Below are 18,078 nucleotides of genomic sequence, written 5' to 3'. Positions count from 1 at the left end.
TTATTACATTTTAATTATATATTAGGGTATGTATTTATTTATTTATTGTTTATCAAATGGTTTAATCCCTTGGTTTTCGGGAAGTATGTATATCGGGTTTTGTGAAATTGTTTTAAAAAGGGAACATTTCAAATGGAGTGATTGGTGAGAGTTTTGAGGGAAATTATTGTTTCCAACAGTTATTATTTATTATTATTTATTTATTAATTGTTGGTATTTATTCAATTCCCTTAATTGTTATTATTATTATTTTATTATCATTAAAAGTGTTCAATAGTTAGGGTCACTCATTGAGATGATTAGCATCTCACGTTTTTAAGTTCCGTTCCCTTAGGTGCAAGTGGTGGTAGACGTTCTTCCGGAGCGGACCAATTTTTTTCCGCTGCTGTTGTGTTTCGAGAAGTACTTCTGTACTCTTTCATTTCAGTGTATTATTTCTTTCATCCTTATTGTATTTCTGTTGATTAGCACTTCTTAAAGCTCTGTATACTATTGGGACACTTATGTTTTATTTATGCATTGGACTGTTGTTATTGTTGAGAAGTGCTGAAATTTGTGGAACAATTTGTAGTTGCGGAAGGAATAAGGGGATGAGTATAGAAGTGTGTTTTCAGTGCAGGTAATTTGTGGTAAGTCCATCCCTTAGGGGAGGTTCTGCCGGATTTTCCATTGGAGGGTTCGGTAAGGTTTCCCTGGGATTAGGGCTTGTCTAGGGTTCCGGTGAGGAATTTTGGACGGGTCCTGACACCATTAGTTTTGACCATTAGATTGATTGAAGTAGAAATGAATGGATAATATTGAAAACCAAAATTTAAATGAGGCCCATTACTTTTTTCTTACATTTAGGACTTTTTTTTTTTAATAAAATCATTACAACAAATTCCTAATGGGTATGACTGTAATTGGATATCAAATTTTCAATCACACTGTTAAAGAAATATTAAAGAAGCAAAAAAGCAGCAGAAGTCAAAATACAATTAAAGAAAAAAAGAGGGCAATTTGTCTTTGGATCCAATTTACAACAACTACTAATGATAACTTTTAGATTCTAAATTGAAGGTTTGGTGATGAAATTCCATTCTCTATTTTTTTTTTTTTTTTTCCGAAGAAGGGCAATATGAGAAACAGCAAGATAACTTTTTCTAAATGTTTTGGGGTGATTTTTGTAATGTGAAAATGTTAAAATTAGGCCGGTGGGAAGAACCTTTATCACCGTGGCAATGACGCCATCTTAAAAGTTAATTAATCAGATTACTTTTTCATCAAGTACGTTATAGAAAGATAATCTACGTGCTGGCTCATTTTTTTCTTTTAAATATTGTGTTTTTAATTTTATTAAGATAAAAATGTAAACCGGGTTATAATTGTTCTAAAGAACCCAAAAAAAGAAAAAAAGAAAAAAAAAGTGACATATGGGCTACATGGGTTGGACATTTCTATCTTCTTCCATGATTAATAATCTGATTATTTTTGTACAGGTACAAAATTAAATTTAACAAAAGCATCTAAGATAATTAACCCCTTTGGATTTCCTTTTCATCATCTCTCTTTGCTTTGTTATCGATTCCATGTACCTTTATTCTTCCTCAGGATACCTCTCTCACCAAGTTTTAATATTAAAACTATATGTATGGAAGACGATCAAATTAATTAATAAATATACATATATATATATATATATATATTTATATGTAACATTATGGCATGATTACTTTTTGGTATAGAGACCAAAATAGAGTTACAAAAATCCTAGTCAAGGTGAGAAAAATGGAGATTCAACATTCTAGTCATGAACATCCTTTGTTCTTCTAGGATAATAGAAATGATAGTCACTTCAAAGTTATCCGGTGCAACATTTGCACTGATAACATCGAAGGCTTTTACTTTATCTGTCTTCAGTGCACTATTACCATCACAATTTATATGTTGTACCACTCTTGCGACAAATCAACCACCCTTCCCATCCTGAACACACTCTCATTCTACAACCTTACGATAGAAATTTTTTGTGGTGCAGAATATGTCAGAAATTGTTTAAAAATTCCTCAACCTCTTATTCTTGTTTTGGGTGTAATTTCCACATAGACATCTATTGTACTCTATCTATCTCCACCTTAATATGTGAAAGAGAAAGGCGTGGCGATGATCAACATCTTTGTCATAAGAAACCAATGGAAATTTTTGAGATCAAGCAGCATGATGATGAAGATCGAGTTAAAGGTAATATTAGGTAAGATAGCCTATCGTATTTTTTTTTTTTTCATGATTATTAATCTCTCCAATGTTACTGTCTAAAATAAAAAGCTTATTTTATTAAATCTTCAATAAAATAAAAGGGAAAAAGGGGAATGAATTTTTGTAAACATATCTAAATAAAATTCAGCATATATTTGTTCTTAATTTTGTCATTTTCCACTAATTGTTATAACATAATAGACTCCAAATCTTTCACACTTCTTTGGCACGATACAATAAAGTAGAGCACGCAAAGCCCCATTAGAAAATAACCGTTTGAAGTCAAGACTTGAAGGATAATTAATTAATTTTTACTTCAACTAGTTAATTAGTTGTCCCCACTCCTAGGGAGAAGAGAGAGAGAGCCTAGTGGTGATGTCTACTCCTTCCATACGTGAAATTCTAAGTTCAATTCAACTATAATTGAAAAAATAAAAATAAAAAAAATTGGTTCATTAATAAAGTGCTTCATAATTGCTAGATCTAAATATATTAGAATTTTGATACAGCTTAAATTGTTTCATGAAAAGATTAAGGAAAAAAAGAGAAGAGAGGGTAATTGAAATAATCTATGAATACCAACTATACGTGGTGTACAACCAACTTAGTTGTCTTCTTAGGGAAAAAAAAAAAAAAAAAAAAAAAACATTCAAGCGGTTTCCCCTAATACTTATCATTTAAAAAGGTTCAGGATAATATTGCTGTTTGGAAAATAAATAAAACTCTACGTGTTTTCAGAGATTAAAAAAAGTCAAAATGCAGACAAATTCCGGATTGTCATTATAGTCCTTTGCGGAAAGAAGAGAAAGAACGAGGAAAGCAAAGAAGGAGAAATCATCGGTGATCATCATCTTCTCCAACACCTTTCAGGTCATTTTTTCTTAATCTTTTTGAGAATTTCCATTTGGGTTGTTGCTTTTGAATGGATTTAGAGCTGAAATTATAAATTCCATTCTAGACCAACTCTTAAATTATTAAGTTGATCATCTCAAAACGTAGAGTTGAAGCTGAGGTGAAAAAGTGAGCGAAGGATTCCTCTTCTTCTTATTATTATTTTTTATTTTTATTTTTTTTAATGGTTAAAGAAGGATTTCCGATAGTGATGTCAACGGGGCGGGGCGGGGCCGGTTTTTAAAATCCCGTCCCCATCCCCGTATGGGATTTTTCATCCCATCCCCGCAATTTTCTCCGTTTTTTTAGAAGCGGGGTGGGGACGGGGATTCCCCAATCGGTGGCGGTGCGGGGACGGTTTCCCCATTTGTTTTTTTTCATATAATTAATATAATTTTTTTTTGATAAATTTATATTAAAAAAATTTCTTCTATAAGCAAAATATAAATAAAAATGACCAAAAATATAATAAAAATACAATAAAAGATATCAAAGTTCAAATTTATAATTTTAATAACATACATTCTCAAAAAATACAATATAATATAATCCAAATACATAAACATAAAATTTATAAAAATACACATGCACACATAATAAAGTTTTACTTCTCATTTCCTTAAGTCTCCATGAAAGAATGTTCCGTAACAGTTGATTGCTACAAAAATATTAAATAATATCAAAAAATTTTAAACAATTTAATATAAATATTTTTTGTAATAAATAAATTTAATTTACCTCCTCATCAATTTCTATGTCACTTATAGTAGAAGAACAAGCTCCAACATACGGTGAAGAAGATGAAGCTAACAAAAATGAGATTAATTAGTTAACAATAAATACAAAAATTATTAAACACAAAAAAATATAAAATTTAATTTTTCATACCATTAATTTCAGCCCATAACCAATCGAATAAGTTTAATTTTAATTTTTAAAATATTAAAAAATATATTAAAAAAAAAAAGGTAATATATACGGGCCAGGTTCGGGCCGGGATCTTTAATACCCGGTCCCGGCCCATCCCCGCTTCGGGTCTAAGAGAGTAAGCCCAAGCCCGCCCCGTCACCCCATTTTTGCGGGGAAAAACCTCCCCATTAGGGGCGGTGCACCGCGGTTTCGGGGATGGACGGGGCAAATTGACATCCCTAATTTCCGATCTTCAAGTATATAGATGGTACATAAAAATTTCTAAAATTCCTGGGAATTCTCAAACAACCAATTACTCAATTGAAGCTGAGATTTGGTTGAGCATTCAAAGGGCTAGATTGGTAATATATATATATATATATATATATATGACAGTATTAATTTAAAATATTAGAAAAATAAGTTAAGTTAATTAAATTTTCACACGTGGTCTTTAAAAAATTAAAAATTTTATGCATTTCCTTCTTTCTTCGCATTTAATTTTGTATCAAATTAATATTTTATACCATAAGATAAGTTAGGCAATTTATTAAATCAAAACTCTATATATATATATATATATATATATTTATTATATTTTAAACTCTGTCGTTGCTTTCAGTGACTTGTATCACAATCTAATTTATTTTAAGTGGTCACACGTATATTGACTTTGTTTATTTTAAATTTTTTTTGGAAATTAAAAAAAAAAGTTTAAGATATTTAATCTTAATAGAAAAAGTCAATTTTTGTTTTTTAAACTTATGGAGTTTTCTTTTTTTGGGTGAATTTATATAGTTATATATGAACAAAAATGTCTACGGGTGTTTTGTAATTTAGTGAATTTTAATTTGTTTATCATCATCATGGTCGTCATCATTATTATTATTTTGCTAAAAGTTATGGGAGAAGATGATATTTGGGCTTTTATCTGTACAGTTCTTTTGAGCTTGGGCTTGAAGTGGGTCTAAAACCATAATATTTACAATCCTCAATTCATTTGAGCTTCGATCGCCTAGTTGGCTCAGCCGGCAATCTTCATTTAATCTGGTTTGGGCTGTAATAATAGTTTAAGCTGACTGGACAAGTGGCATGTTTTCATTAGCCGAGAATCCATCATCTCCATTTCTAAGTTTTGTTTCTCATCCATTTTCATTTCCATTAAGTAGTTAAAGCTCTAGAATGTATTGTCTAGACTGGTAGCTTTTCTTTTATAAGTACAAAACACAGTATTTAATTATTGATTCATTAAAACCTAGTTTTAATAAATGAATACCAAGTGAATAAAGATTAAAGCATTTTGAAACTGTCATTATGTAATTAGTGTTTCTATTAATTATTTATTCGTTTATTTCAAATGTTTGTTAACAATGGAAGTGTCCTCATAACTTCATGTGTGCCGCTTAAGTGAGAAATTTTTTTAATGGCTGGCTTGTTGAGTGAATTTTATGGCTTTTTTTGTTTTTATGGTAGTGTCGTTTTATCAAATGTTTGATCAGATTTTAAAACTTCAATCAATATATGTGGCTAATTAATTTCATAAATTTACTTGTCAAAATATATATGATCGTAATATGGAGTAATAAATAAATAATGGCCATATAAGGATTTTAGCAGTTTTGAGAGATAGAAGGCATAATCTATCCCCAAAACTGATACTTTGCTTCAAAGTTTAGGATCTACAAAAAAGATATTTGTGTTTTGCATCAAATTTGTAATTGCAGGTAAAGAATTTATGTTATAGAAGGAAAGATAATTAGCGTGTATTTTCTTTCTTCTTTTAAATATTATATTCTTTTTGAGATAAACATATAAAGCTGCCTTACCTAGAATTGAATTTAATGTTCCTCAATTTTAAATGTACTTTTTGATTCGTCAAGTAATATATGGGCTACGTGGGTAGGACACTTCTATCTCATTTTTTTTTTTTTCTTTTTTTGTTGAACTATAGGACACTTATGTCTTATACAATATATGTTTACACCAAGAAAAGAATGATTTCAGTAGCTTTGAGAGAAAAAAAAATTATAATTTATCCCAAAAAATGATAGTCAGGTTTAAAGTTTAGAATCTACAAAAATATTTGTCTTTAGCATTAAGCTAAAGAAAAGCTAGAAATTGGAGTAAAGAATTTTCATTAAGTACGTCAAAGAAAGATATCTGGCGTGTGGTTTCCTTCTTCTTTTGAATATTATATTTTGAGATAAAATATATAAAGCTAGCCTGCCTAGAATTTAATGTTCCAAAATTTTATATGTACTTTTTGATTCTTCAAGTAACATTTGGGCTACATGGGTAGGTCATTTCTATCTTTTTCTGAACTCTAGGATCTTATACTCCATATATAGAAATACACACACACATATATATATAAATATATATATATATATATATATATATAACTATATCCAAAAGTATATAAATTATATGAGAGGGGAATCTAAATTTATCTTATACTCTTCCTCTCTATGTTCTTCCCACCAAGTAAAACAATTTATATATCGAAGAGGTACTATAAAATTAATTAGTATATATATATATAGAGGGAGAGTTTCACTAGATTCCAATATAGATGTCCACAACTCAAATAACTTGCCAACCAAATGTTTTAGCATAAATAACTTGATTTTTCTCAATATTTTATTGATAATCACAGTTAAATATGAATATGTTAATTTGACAAATGTGAAAAAAACACTTTTAATATAATGAAACATTTTTCAAATGTCCATTAACAATGCAATGGAGTGAATAAAATAAGCAATCAATTTACATATTAAGCAAAAATATATATTTTATTTGGGGCTAAAAACATTTGGTTCACAAACAATTTATGTTATATGGACGTCCACATTTGAAGAAGAATATATATATATATATTTATATATAAATATGTATAACATAAGATATGTATATAGCATTTTGCATGAACACTCTTTGGTAAAGAGAGAAAAGTAGAGATACAGCATCCTAGTCATCACGAACATCCTCTGATCGTGCAGGAAAATATAGATGAAACTGACGACAAAGTTACAGTACTTTGCTTTCTTTGTGGTAACATTGGAAATGTATTTGGGGATTATTTATTCCGCCCTAGCAATTGAAAAAGCCAATGTTCTTCGCGTATTTTTTATTATTATTTTTATTTTTTTAAACATAATGTTTTTAAGATTAACATAAACCCATGAACCCTCAAATAAACCCATGAACCCTCAAATAATATACTACTTTTTTTTTTTTTTTTTATTGAATAAGATATGGGCTACATGGACGGGACATTCTACCCTACTGTAATCACATTTAATTATTGTATATATGTATATACCTAAAGAAATTTATCAATATACATGTATATATATATATATAAATATTTATTTACAAGAATTATAGAAAAAATCATCTATCACTTATTAAAGAATAATCATTTATAGCTGTTAAATCATAGATTATACAAATTCAACAAATGTGGATGATGGTCACCCACTATATGGTACCTAACTTCACTAGCTCGTCTATAATAGCAATCCTATATATATATATATATATATACATATACACTTGAAGAATCTAAGATTAACCCCTTTAGGATTATTTTATTTTATTTTATTTTTGGTGTCTCTGTGTATATTTCTGCTGGCTCGTCCAATTTATATATGCCTTCACTTTTCCTCACCATATACCTTTCTCCCTCCTAGTTTTAGTAGTACTAAAAATAAAAGCAATGTATGGAAGACCAATAGTGATTAATTTGTATAAACTACAAGTCAATTTGATAAGAGATTGATTGGCTATATAACATTTTCGCGTCAACACTCTTTGGAAAAGAGAGAAAAAATATAAAGAAACCACAATATCCTAGTCATGGAGAGAAAAATAGAGATGCAACATCCTAGTCATGAACATCCTTTGATCTGGGGTTATAGCATAGATGACAGCCAAATTATCCGCTGCCATATTTGTAACGACAATATCGAAGAGTTGTCCTACTTTGTCTGTCTTCAATGCAACTATTTCCTTCACTATTTATGTGTTTTACCATTCTTGCAACAAATCAAGCACCCTTCCCACCCTAACCACCCCCTCATTCTCCAAGTCAACAATAGCGAAGGAAAACCTTTTTGTCACGTCTGTGACTATTCACTTGATGTCTATTCCCCATGCTATTCATGTGGTCGCTGCAATTTCGAATTAGACATTTATTGTGCTCTAAAATTCCCCACCGTAAACTGGGAAAGCAGAAGGCCCGGTGATGATCAACGTCTTTGCCATAAGCAACCGATGGAACTCATTTTCATCAAGCATGGCGAAGATGATGATGATGTTAAATATTGCTATATATGTGAGCTACCATTGCTGAGTCAATCCTACCATTGCAAAATTTGTAACCATTTCTTTCACAGATCATGCATGGAGTTGTCACCTGTGATAACACACCCTTTCCATCAAAGTCATTCTCTCATTCTTTCTCTGGGTTGTGGTGCAAGATGCATTTTATGTCGGAAACAATGTTCCAACTTCATTTTCCGATGCGAGCAAGGCCGATGCGACATTTACATCTGTGTAGGGTGCAGATCAGTTTTAAAACCAACAATAACGTGTCAAGGTCACAGCCACCCTCTCTTTCTTCATTCAGCCTTCATTGCTCCTCGGCGGTTAAGATGTTGTGATACCCCTTTTACATGTTATGAACGATTGGTTAACTCTTCTGAACTTAGGGGCACTGAAAATTACATCTTTAGTTGTTGCATTTGTGAATGTGACTTTAGGCTACATTTCTTTTGTGGTCCATTACCGTGTGTTATTAAACATAATTGTCATATCCATCCTCTTACACTTTTTGATTCAGTCGTCGAAGATGATTTTGGTGAATACTATTGTGATGCTTGCGAAAAAGAAAGAGATCCACGGATTTGTGTTTACTATTGTGCAAAATGCAAATATATCGCTCATTTGGATTGTGTGCTCGATGAGGTAATTAAGTATATTTTGTAATTTATTTTCCAGAAAAACTATTTCACAAATATATTTTCCAGGACATTGTCGTCCATGTATTTGTCCTATAATTATATGTTATATTATAATATTATATTTTCTTTCTACTATATGTTTTTAATAATCTTATCCCCTCCAAAAATGAACTTTGCATTGGTTTTAATAATCTTATCCCCTCCAAAAATGAATTTTGCATTGGTCCAAGCTACCTTTATTTGCCTAAAAATCTTCGTATTCTTTGGGGCGAAATATCCATGTATATGTTACTTAATCAATTTCTTTCTGAGCAATATGGGATTTCACTGATCTTTCTTCTTTTGATTTGCATATTTCAGAACCATAGATCTTACAATATTAATTTAATTTGCAAGTCAACTGCTACAGTTTGTTCGTTAAGTCCCAAAAGAGATTACATTGCTCGAGTAAACAAATATAGTACTCAAGTTTTTCACCTATCTAACGAGGCTAATAGTTGAATATTATATGAATATGATTGCACACTTGGTTAATTGTTATTTGATTCCAATAATATATTTATTCCTTATTCCAAAAAATCTTATGCGGCCTAGAATATAATATATATATATATATATATATAGTTAATAAAATTTCATTGGTGTGAGTCAGGTTTTACGGGTACTAAAGGGGGACTGTAGGGATGTTAAGCTTCGGATGGTGGGACAAAGGAAGATGGTGATAGAAATGGACAATAAAATTTTGAGGCTGGTAGAGAATGAGATCAATATCGACAGTACTGGAGGGGTACCGCCGGAAAAGGAAGTCGAAGCCACCACCGCCGCTGCCGCCAATCAAACTTTGACAACCTTCTCAGACTTGATCATTTCAGTAGCAAAGCAATTTGGCATAATTACTACTGATCAGAATGATAATCAAGGAGTAAGAATTATAGAGCAGCTGCAGGCAGAGAAAGAAGCTGGTCCCCTGGAAGAGGAAGACGACGTGGAAGACTCTCTGGAAGAGGAAGAGGAGAGAAACCGTATAATAAGGAATAATATTGAAAACAAAAATCCTTTGGTTTTAGTGCATTCATTATTAACTGGGACGAAATATCAACCTTCAAATGTTGATAAAGAAATTGGAAAAGGATTGAAATGGATTTCTCATGACCCGGAAATGAGTTATAGATCTTTCATTCGCAAGTTTAAGAAATTAAGTTATGATAAAAATACCGAGTGGATAATTGTGACCCCCAATGAGCAGGAGATGAAGATTGTGAATGTCGGCGGTTATATGATTACTTGGAATTTGGCCTGTGTTATGGAAGATCTACTTGCTAAGCATGGAGATATTAGTGGTAACAAAATTTCAAGTCCGGAATTGAAGAGTCTCATTTTTTTCTTCCTATGCAGACTCGTACATACTATGTCAAGAACACTGGTTGTCGATGTTACTGAAAATCTTCTTGGAGATTGGTATTCTTGCCTGAATTTTGCAAAATCTAATGGCTTTAAAGTTGGATTTGTAATGTCTCGTTTAAAACGAGTGGTACGTGCTGCTTTTGGTGTTGGAGCAAATAGTTCTAAAAAAGAAGAGAAGACAGAGTTAGAGAAGTTGATTGGGAATTTAGAAGCTAAGCTGAAGAAATATAAGAAACAACTTGAAGAGCATGAAAGAGCATGGGATATCAAAGGAAACAATTTGATGGATAAGTGTTTCAATGAGCTTGTACAATTGAAGTGGAAAAAAGTGGCTGATGATTTGTTCTAAATGTATTAATTATTTGTGATCATATATGTAGTTTTAGTTTGGAATTCTTCACGTTTCTTCTTTCAGTTGTTGCTGTTATTTCTTTGTTGTTCTTCTAGCCAGCTCTCTGGTGTAACTATCATCGGAACAATTTATTTTTAAAAGTTATAATTTGTCCATATATATATATATATAAGAGTGCTTAATTTTGACAAAGAAAAAAAAAAAAAAAAAGCATTATATGTAATAAGTATATCATTTGAAATGATTTTCTCTTATTTACCTGTGTTATTCTTTATCGTTTTTAATTATATCACATAAATTGAATACTTTATAATCATCCACAAATTTAAAATAAAACATTTAAACTTTATAAAATAATTATTGTACATTTGATTATTAGTGACTTATGACATTACATCATCCTTAAATATTATAGGAAAAAAAAATTAATTGCTTTCAACATTAGACCATTATCAATTACACATAAAGATATACATAGACTTATTTGAAATAACTTTTAATTATGCTTTTCAAAATATCTTTCTTCATAAGTGTTATGAGAATCTATATAACATTTTACTTAACTTTTGATTAAATGCTCTTTATGAAGCCTAAAGCTATTTTATAAAATTTTCCAAACATTTGTAAAAGAAAAGCAGTGTTTCCAAAACCATGCCAAATAGGATGTTAAACACTTATCAAAATTTTGCAAATAAAAAACTTTAATTGCAATATTTAAATGAAGTTCAGGACACACGTTGCTTAATGATATATTTAAAAGAAGGGCATACTTCAAGATAAATAAAATTAAAACTATGCTGCCTGGAGCATAAATAATTCCACGTGCTTCAGAGTCTAATAAAAGTCAAAATACAGACACACAGTCATAATAGTCGAACCCATCCCCAATCTTCCTCTGTGCAAGGAAGAGAAAGAACATGCTCGAAGCGAAGAAGACGACGGAGAAATCATCATCAGCATCATCCGAAGACAAGATTGACACCCAAAATGGAGGAATTCAACAACAATCCCAGGCTTCCGGTGACGGTTCCATTTGTGGGTACGACTCGCTTCACCAATTCCTTAGAACATATCTCGAACCCCATCTCTTTCAGGTCATTTTCTTTTTGATCTTTTTCAGAATTTCAATTTGGGTTTTGTTTCTTTTGATTGGAATCGATGGATTTTGAGTTTGTTGTTTTATGGATATATATATATATATATATATAAATATTTTTCTCCGTATATAATCCAATGTGCTTTCATAGTCTCAAAAAAGGTTCAGTTCGGGAAGATCATGGATTTTTCTTTTTCTTTCCTTTTTTTTTTTTTTTTTTTTTTTGGTACTGGTTAGAACTTTTAAATTTATTCAGTGGAGCAATATATGCTTGAAGAATTTGTATTTTGGATCTATCTGTTAGAAGAATAATATCTAGAAAGAAAACTTATATGTTTCAAACAGTATTAGAATGATGACTAGAAACTGAGGATTGTTCCTATGATTGAAAAAGCCCATGAGGTTGTTCTTGTAACACCCCATCCCGAACCATGTCGGAATTTTTGCACGTTGACCGTTTATCGAAGGGGACAAAAATTGACTTTTTGATCCAATTGGAATTTTAGGTTGACTGAGGTACCGTTACGAAGTACACGTTGGCACGAGTTCGTAGACTAGTAGCACGTTGAAAACGGAGCTACGGTTTGAAAGTTATGAGCAAAACAAGTTGAGGTCCAAACTGTCCAAGGGGTGCTTGAGTTGACTTTTTATTCATGTAAAGTTGAGCTTTGACTCATGCATGGTTGTGAAATACTAGTTGATACGAGTCCGTAGACTAGCGGCACGTCCGATTTGGACATGTGGTTTGGAAGTTATGGACCTGTAGAGTTTTTCAAACACCGTATTATTTTAATATTATTTTTAAACGCATAACGATGTGCCACGTGTGACTAAATAAGTGTGACCATGTGTCACCATAGTGAGGTGCCACATGTCGACCATGTATAATATCATATTATTTTATTATTATTTTGTGTAATAATATTATTTAATTATTTTTATTTATTTTATTTTATTTTCTTTTTCTTTTCTTTTCCCCACGTGGGAAAATACCTTCTCTTTTCTTTTCCTTTTCTTCCCTTCTTCCCCGAGCCCGACAGAGACAAAAACACGCAGAAATTTTTCTCTCTCTCTCTCCTTTGACTCTCTCCCTCTCTCTGTTTGACCGACCGTTTGGCCGGATTTCAGTTGCCGAAAAGCCACACGCGCCGGCCACCGGTGAAGCCCAGCTCGCCGCGACCTCAGCCTTCAAATTTCCCGGCCAGTCGCCGCCGGACGCGCCTAGATCGGGCCGGTGAAGTCGGCGGCGGCCGGTTACGTTTTTCCGGTGATTCTCGCCGTTTCCGACCAACCCAGCCCGACCCATACCTCTATTTCACCATTTTCGACCCCTTTGAGTCCATTTCCGGGGTTAGATTGCCCAAAATCCCCACCGTTTGAGAGATCCCTCAAGTTTAAATCAGGCCGAAGCTTTCCGGCCACCTCCGGCGGAATTGGGGTCGATGGAGACCGGATTTGTAATCCTCATCGCTCAAGATTCGATTCAGTATATTATTCGACAATTTTGGTTAACGTTTGTGTTTGACCCCCCCGGGTACCGGGTATTATTTACGCGATTAAAATATTAATTTATTTGACTGTGTGGATTTTGTTCTAGAAGCACGGGTGAGTCATGGAATTGATCCCATGGTGGATCATGGTTTAATTGTGTGCTCCAGGTGAGTGACCCACCTTTGAAAATGTTTTTGGGGTAATTAATTGTATTTATGTGGTATTAAATTGATATCTGTAATTGGTGCTCATGTGGTGTATTTTAAATATAATCGGGAAAAATATTATTTTATATATATATTTACCCATTGGTGCTAAATGAAATTTTGGGTCATTAGAAATTCCCGATTATTATTTTATTGTGATTAAATGGTATTTATTACACATGAGCAAGTATTTTCAGTAATTCGTTGTGTTTGGATTTTATATTATTTTTGGGCATAATTGGTTTGAATATTTTAAGAAAATTATTTGTTCAAATTGGTGGTTTAATTTTATAAATTATGCCCATGGTATGTGAATTGTTGAACCTCGTATTACGAGAAAAATTATGGTTTTATTGGTTATCGATGTTTTCGTACCGGTTTGTTAAATAAAAATATGTGGGATGGTAAGTGTGAAAATTTGGTATATTTCCCACGGTAATTTTGGAAAACGGTACGGTTGGTTTAATAATTATTTTAGACGCATTCACACAGTATTGGTGTTCTGGTATATGTATATGTGGTTCAGCGCGCAAGTATTATTATTTCACCCGTGAGTTGCCATTGGACCTTGGGCAGGCAAGTTTGTTATTGGCCACAGCCGCCCTCCTCCTTGGCCGAGATGATGGTTTCAGCAGCGGTACTGTCGGGACGCCGAAGTGTCGTTGCAAGTTTCTCTCTTTAATCTCCCTGCCAGTCGGTGCTCAGGACGCTGGGTATCGGAGGGCATCACGGGTATATGGTGTGGTGCGTCAAGTACAAATTTTTCGGATAGAAATTTCAAACCCCAAAGAGTACAAAATTATTTATTATAATTTATTGCAGTTTATTTATATTTGGGGTATTTATTTATTTATTTGTTGTTTATTAAATTATTTGGTCCCTTGGTTTTCGGGAAGTATGAATATCGGGTTTTGTGAAAATGTTTTAAAAGGGGAACATTTCCAACGGAGTGAATAGTGAGGATTTTGAGAGAAAGTATTACCTTCAAATGTTTATTTATTTATTTATTTAATTATTCGGTATTGATTAATTAAATCCCTTTATTTGGTATATTATTAGATTAAAGGTGTATAGTAGATAGGGTCACTCACTGAGATGATTAGCATTTCACACTCTTAAATTCCGTTCCCCTAGGTCCAGGTTGGAGACGTTGATTGTCCGGGGCGAGCCCGACGTCTCAGTTCGTTGCCGAAGTCCAAGAAGTATTTCTTCCCTTTTTCCTCTCTATCTTGTATTGCTTTTTATATGTCATGGTATTAATTCCACATTTGTTGTATAATGCTCTGTATACTGTATTGGACATGTAGTTATCATTTATGCACTGGGTTGCTGCTGTTATTATTTGAAGTGCTGTAAATTTGTGGAAACAAATTGTAGTAATGTGGGAGGAATAAGGGGATGAATTTTTGAAGTGTGTTTTCAGTGCAGGTAATTTTGGTAAGTCCTACCCTTAGGGGAGGTGCTGCCGGATTTTCCGTTGGAAGGTTCGGTGGTATTTTCCTGGGATCAGGGCTTGTCTAGGGTTCCGGAGAAGGAATTCTGGACGGGTCCTAACAGTTCTTGTTCTTTTTTTTTTTTTGGGCTGGGGGGGGGGAGGGGGAGGGGAGATGGTTGGCTCCTAGTAAGTTTTTAGCTCTGTAATTAGAATGTAACTGATTTGGCATATATGCACCTGAGGAAACATATTTTGTGACTTCAAATGCACTCGTTGCATACTTATCTTGGCTGTTTTCAATTCTCAGAGCGTGGAATACATATTGCCAAAGATTTTCAACATCATATAATAGAATATTCAATTTATATGAAGTATATTTATTTGGAATAGTTGCTGATTAGTGAATGTCTTAGTAACCTAAGGAGCAGGATGACAAATCATTTTTCATCAAGGTTTTTTTGAAATGCTTCTTATAGTTGGTTTTCCTATCTTTTCTTTTCTTTATTTTTTTGGACTAGATATTTTAGACTGTGAAATTTTTCTCTAATTTATTTTACTACAATGTTCTTGTCCTTATGTGTATGAATCAGATATCTAATCTTATAGAGAGTTCTTTCAAATTTGGGGTTTTCATATTTGTTTCCATTATGGAATTATGTCTTTCTGTTTCTGCATTAATTTAACATCTTCCCTGGCTTCCGTGGTCAAATTAATTATTTCTATTCCTCATGTACTAGTTTTTGCTGAGTTGTATTGATCAACTACAAACGTATTTATGTCATTTTACAGGAAGTTAACCTTTTTGGGGCTGAATTGTGGAAGGGACCTTAAAACCATTGCTTTTCCTGAATCTGCTAAATCTTTATCTTCACAGCATAGTTTTGATCTTCAGGTATGCATTTGCTCCACCCTTTCTTGTTGTAGTCCAGTTACATAAATTGTTTTAAGGCTTTGGTACACTTTTATATTTATGTATATAAAATGCAAGCTGGTTTTAAGTTTATAGTCCGTGACCCCTTATTTCCACGAGGACCTATTTAGGACATCATAAACGAGCCTTGATTTTGTTTAGTGGTTTTATCTGATGGATTGTAGAGATACATTTCCTTTAGATGAATTAGCTCTATACAAGTAGATAGTGATGTTCAATACTTCTGTAAATTAAAGATGTGGCCTATAATTCTTATAGGTGGACAAAATCGTTTTAGCTTAGTAATTTGATTTGTGAATTATTGACAACAAATAGCTTCATGGTTCTTTCACTTAGTAATGTCCCCTCTTGAATGTACAAAATTTATTTCTGGATTAAGTTATTCCACTAAATTATGGACAGTATGATGGTTTATGTAGATTTCTTTTAAAGATGTTAATTAGTTGAAATCAAGAAAAAAAAGCTTTCACCAAGTCGGAAGGCAAATGTTTTCCAGCTAGCTAGTAGAAGTGGTAGGTTAATTTTATGATATAGGCAAGGGTTTCTGAACATTAGAAAGACACTAATGATTCTGGCTGAAGTTCTACATGGAGTCCAATATAGACTTTCTGATTCTTCTCAGGCTACGTTGCTTTGACCATACCCTCATGGTGTGCACTTCTAGAATGCAGATTCTCTGGTTGGACTCAATATCATGAATGTTGTTAATGTGCATCATTTATTTTCGGATGAATGTCTTCTCATTAGTTGCTGCTATACTTTTGATGATTCTGAATTGTGTACGATTTCTTTCAGGCATTCCATTTTCACATTGACAATGAGTTGCTGAGAGAGGCTTGAATAGTTAGAGTTGGTCTTATTCAAAACTCTATAGCTCTTCAAACTGCTGCCCCCTTTTCAGACCAAAAGAGGGCTATTTATGAGAAGTTAAAGCCAATTGTTGATGCTGCAGGTGCGTCAGGAGTCAACAGCTTGCAGGTAAGTCATGCCCTATTTAGTGAAAGTGTATTTTACAGTTGACATTATATTGGAGTCTAAGTGTCATTGTCTACAATTGTATATATTTGATGCAGGAAGCATGGACGATGCCATTTGCCTTCTTTACTAGGGAGAAGAGATGATATAAGTTTGCAGAGCCTGTTTAGGGAGAATCAACTAAATTTCTTCATCAGCTCATAATTATAACATGGCTATTATAAGTCCAATTCTTGAGAGGGATGTTAATCATGGAGAGACCATCTGGAATACTGCTGGCAAATTGAAAATCGTGGCAGCATAATCAGCTGGCATTGGAAGGTAAACAAATTAGTTCATCTGCTGTTATGCCGCTAGCTTTTTCTGTCTCATGTATGCTGCTCTTTTGAAACTATGATTCTACTGTCACCGGACAGAACCATATACCAATAGTCGGGGACTTCAATGAGAGTACATATTACAGGGAAGGAAATGCAGGGCATCCTGTGTATGAGACAGCTTATGGGAACACCGCTGTAAATATATGTTATGGGAGGCACCACGCTTAAAATTGGTTAGCTTTTGGCTTGAACAGTGCGGAGATTGTTTTCAACCCATCTGCCACTTTTGGTGAACTAAGCGAACCAATATGGCCCATTGAGGCTTCTTTTTCTTTATTTCATTTGCTTTAATTTCTTGATAACTCATTTGCGATTTTCATCATCCTTGAATTCAGATCATGTATTGCTCAATTAAGTTGTATTAATCTATATGGTTCCCTTTTTTCCAATATTTCTTCTTTAAATCTTTGATTTGGGAAAATGTATCATGCCATTGTATTATGACTTGGAAGTTTTATTATTCAGGTTACAACTTGTTTTTAGGTGGAATATGCGTGAACAGTTATTGATGGAGTATTCTTTCTTTTTTCTTTTATATTATGCAGGACTCTTTTTTTTTTTTTCCTCTCTCTGTGTTGCCTCGTAATTAAACTAATGATGCTATTTGATGGTTTTTGTAGGCGCGGAATGCTGGTTAAGCCAATGTTACTTTGTTGGGTCGATTAACCGTGTTGGGACAGAGATATTCCCAAATCCGTTCACTTACAGGTGACGGGATGCCACAACATGCTGATATTGGGCACTTTTATGGATCCAGTCAATTTTCAGCCCCAGATTCTTCATGTACACTATCTCTATCCCACCAC

At 33.0% G+C, this 18,078-nt stretch overlaps 1 protein-coding gene and 1 pseudogene across 1 annotated transcript; both read left to right on the top strand.

Annotated features, from left to right (window-relative positions):
- The first annotated feature begins 7,858 nt into the window (after positions 1-7,858).
- Positions 7,859-10,906, top strand: LOC112489658 (uncharacterized). Its single transcript, XM_025068507.3, has 2 exons — positions 7,859-9,006; positions 9,655-10,906. Exons 1-2 carry the CDS (start codon positions 7,897-7,899, stop codon positions 10,753-10,755), a joined length of 2,211 nt encoding a protein of 736 aa, XP_024924275.2. The 5' UTR covers positions 7,859-7,896; the 3' UTR covers positions 10,756-10,906.
- Positions 10,907-11,538: 632 nt separating this feature from the next.
- Positions 11,539-17,761, top strand: LOC125424009 (beta-ureidopropionase-like; annotated as a pseudogene).
- Positions 17,762-18,078: the final 317 nt, after the last annotated feature.

The sequence above is a fragment of the Ziziphus jujuba genome, chromosome 9 (genome assembly GCF_031755915.1).
Source record: "Ziziphus jujuba cultivar Dongzao chromosome 9, ASM3175591v1".
Taxonomy (NCBI): Eukaryota; Viridiplantae; Streptophyta; class Magnoliopsida; order Rosales; family Rhamnaceae; genus Ziziphus; species Ziziphus jujuba.
Note: the sequence above shows the minus strand (reverse complement) of the source record. Positions and strands in the feature narration are given on the sequence as shown.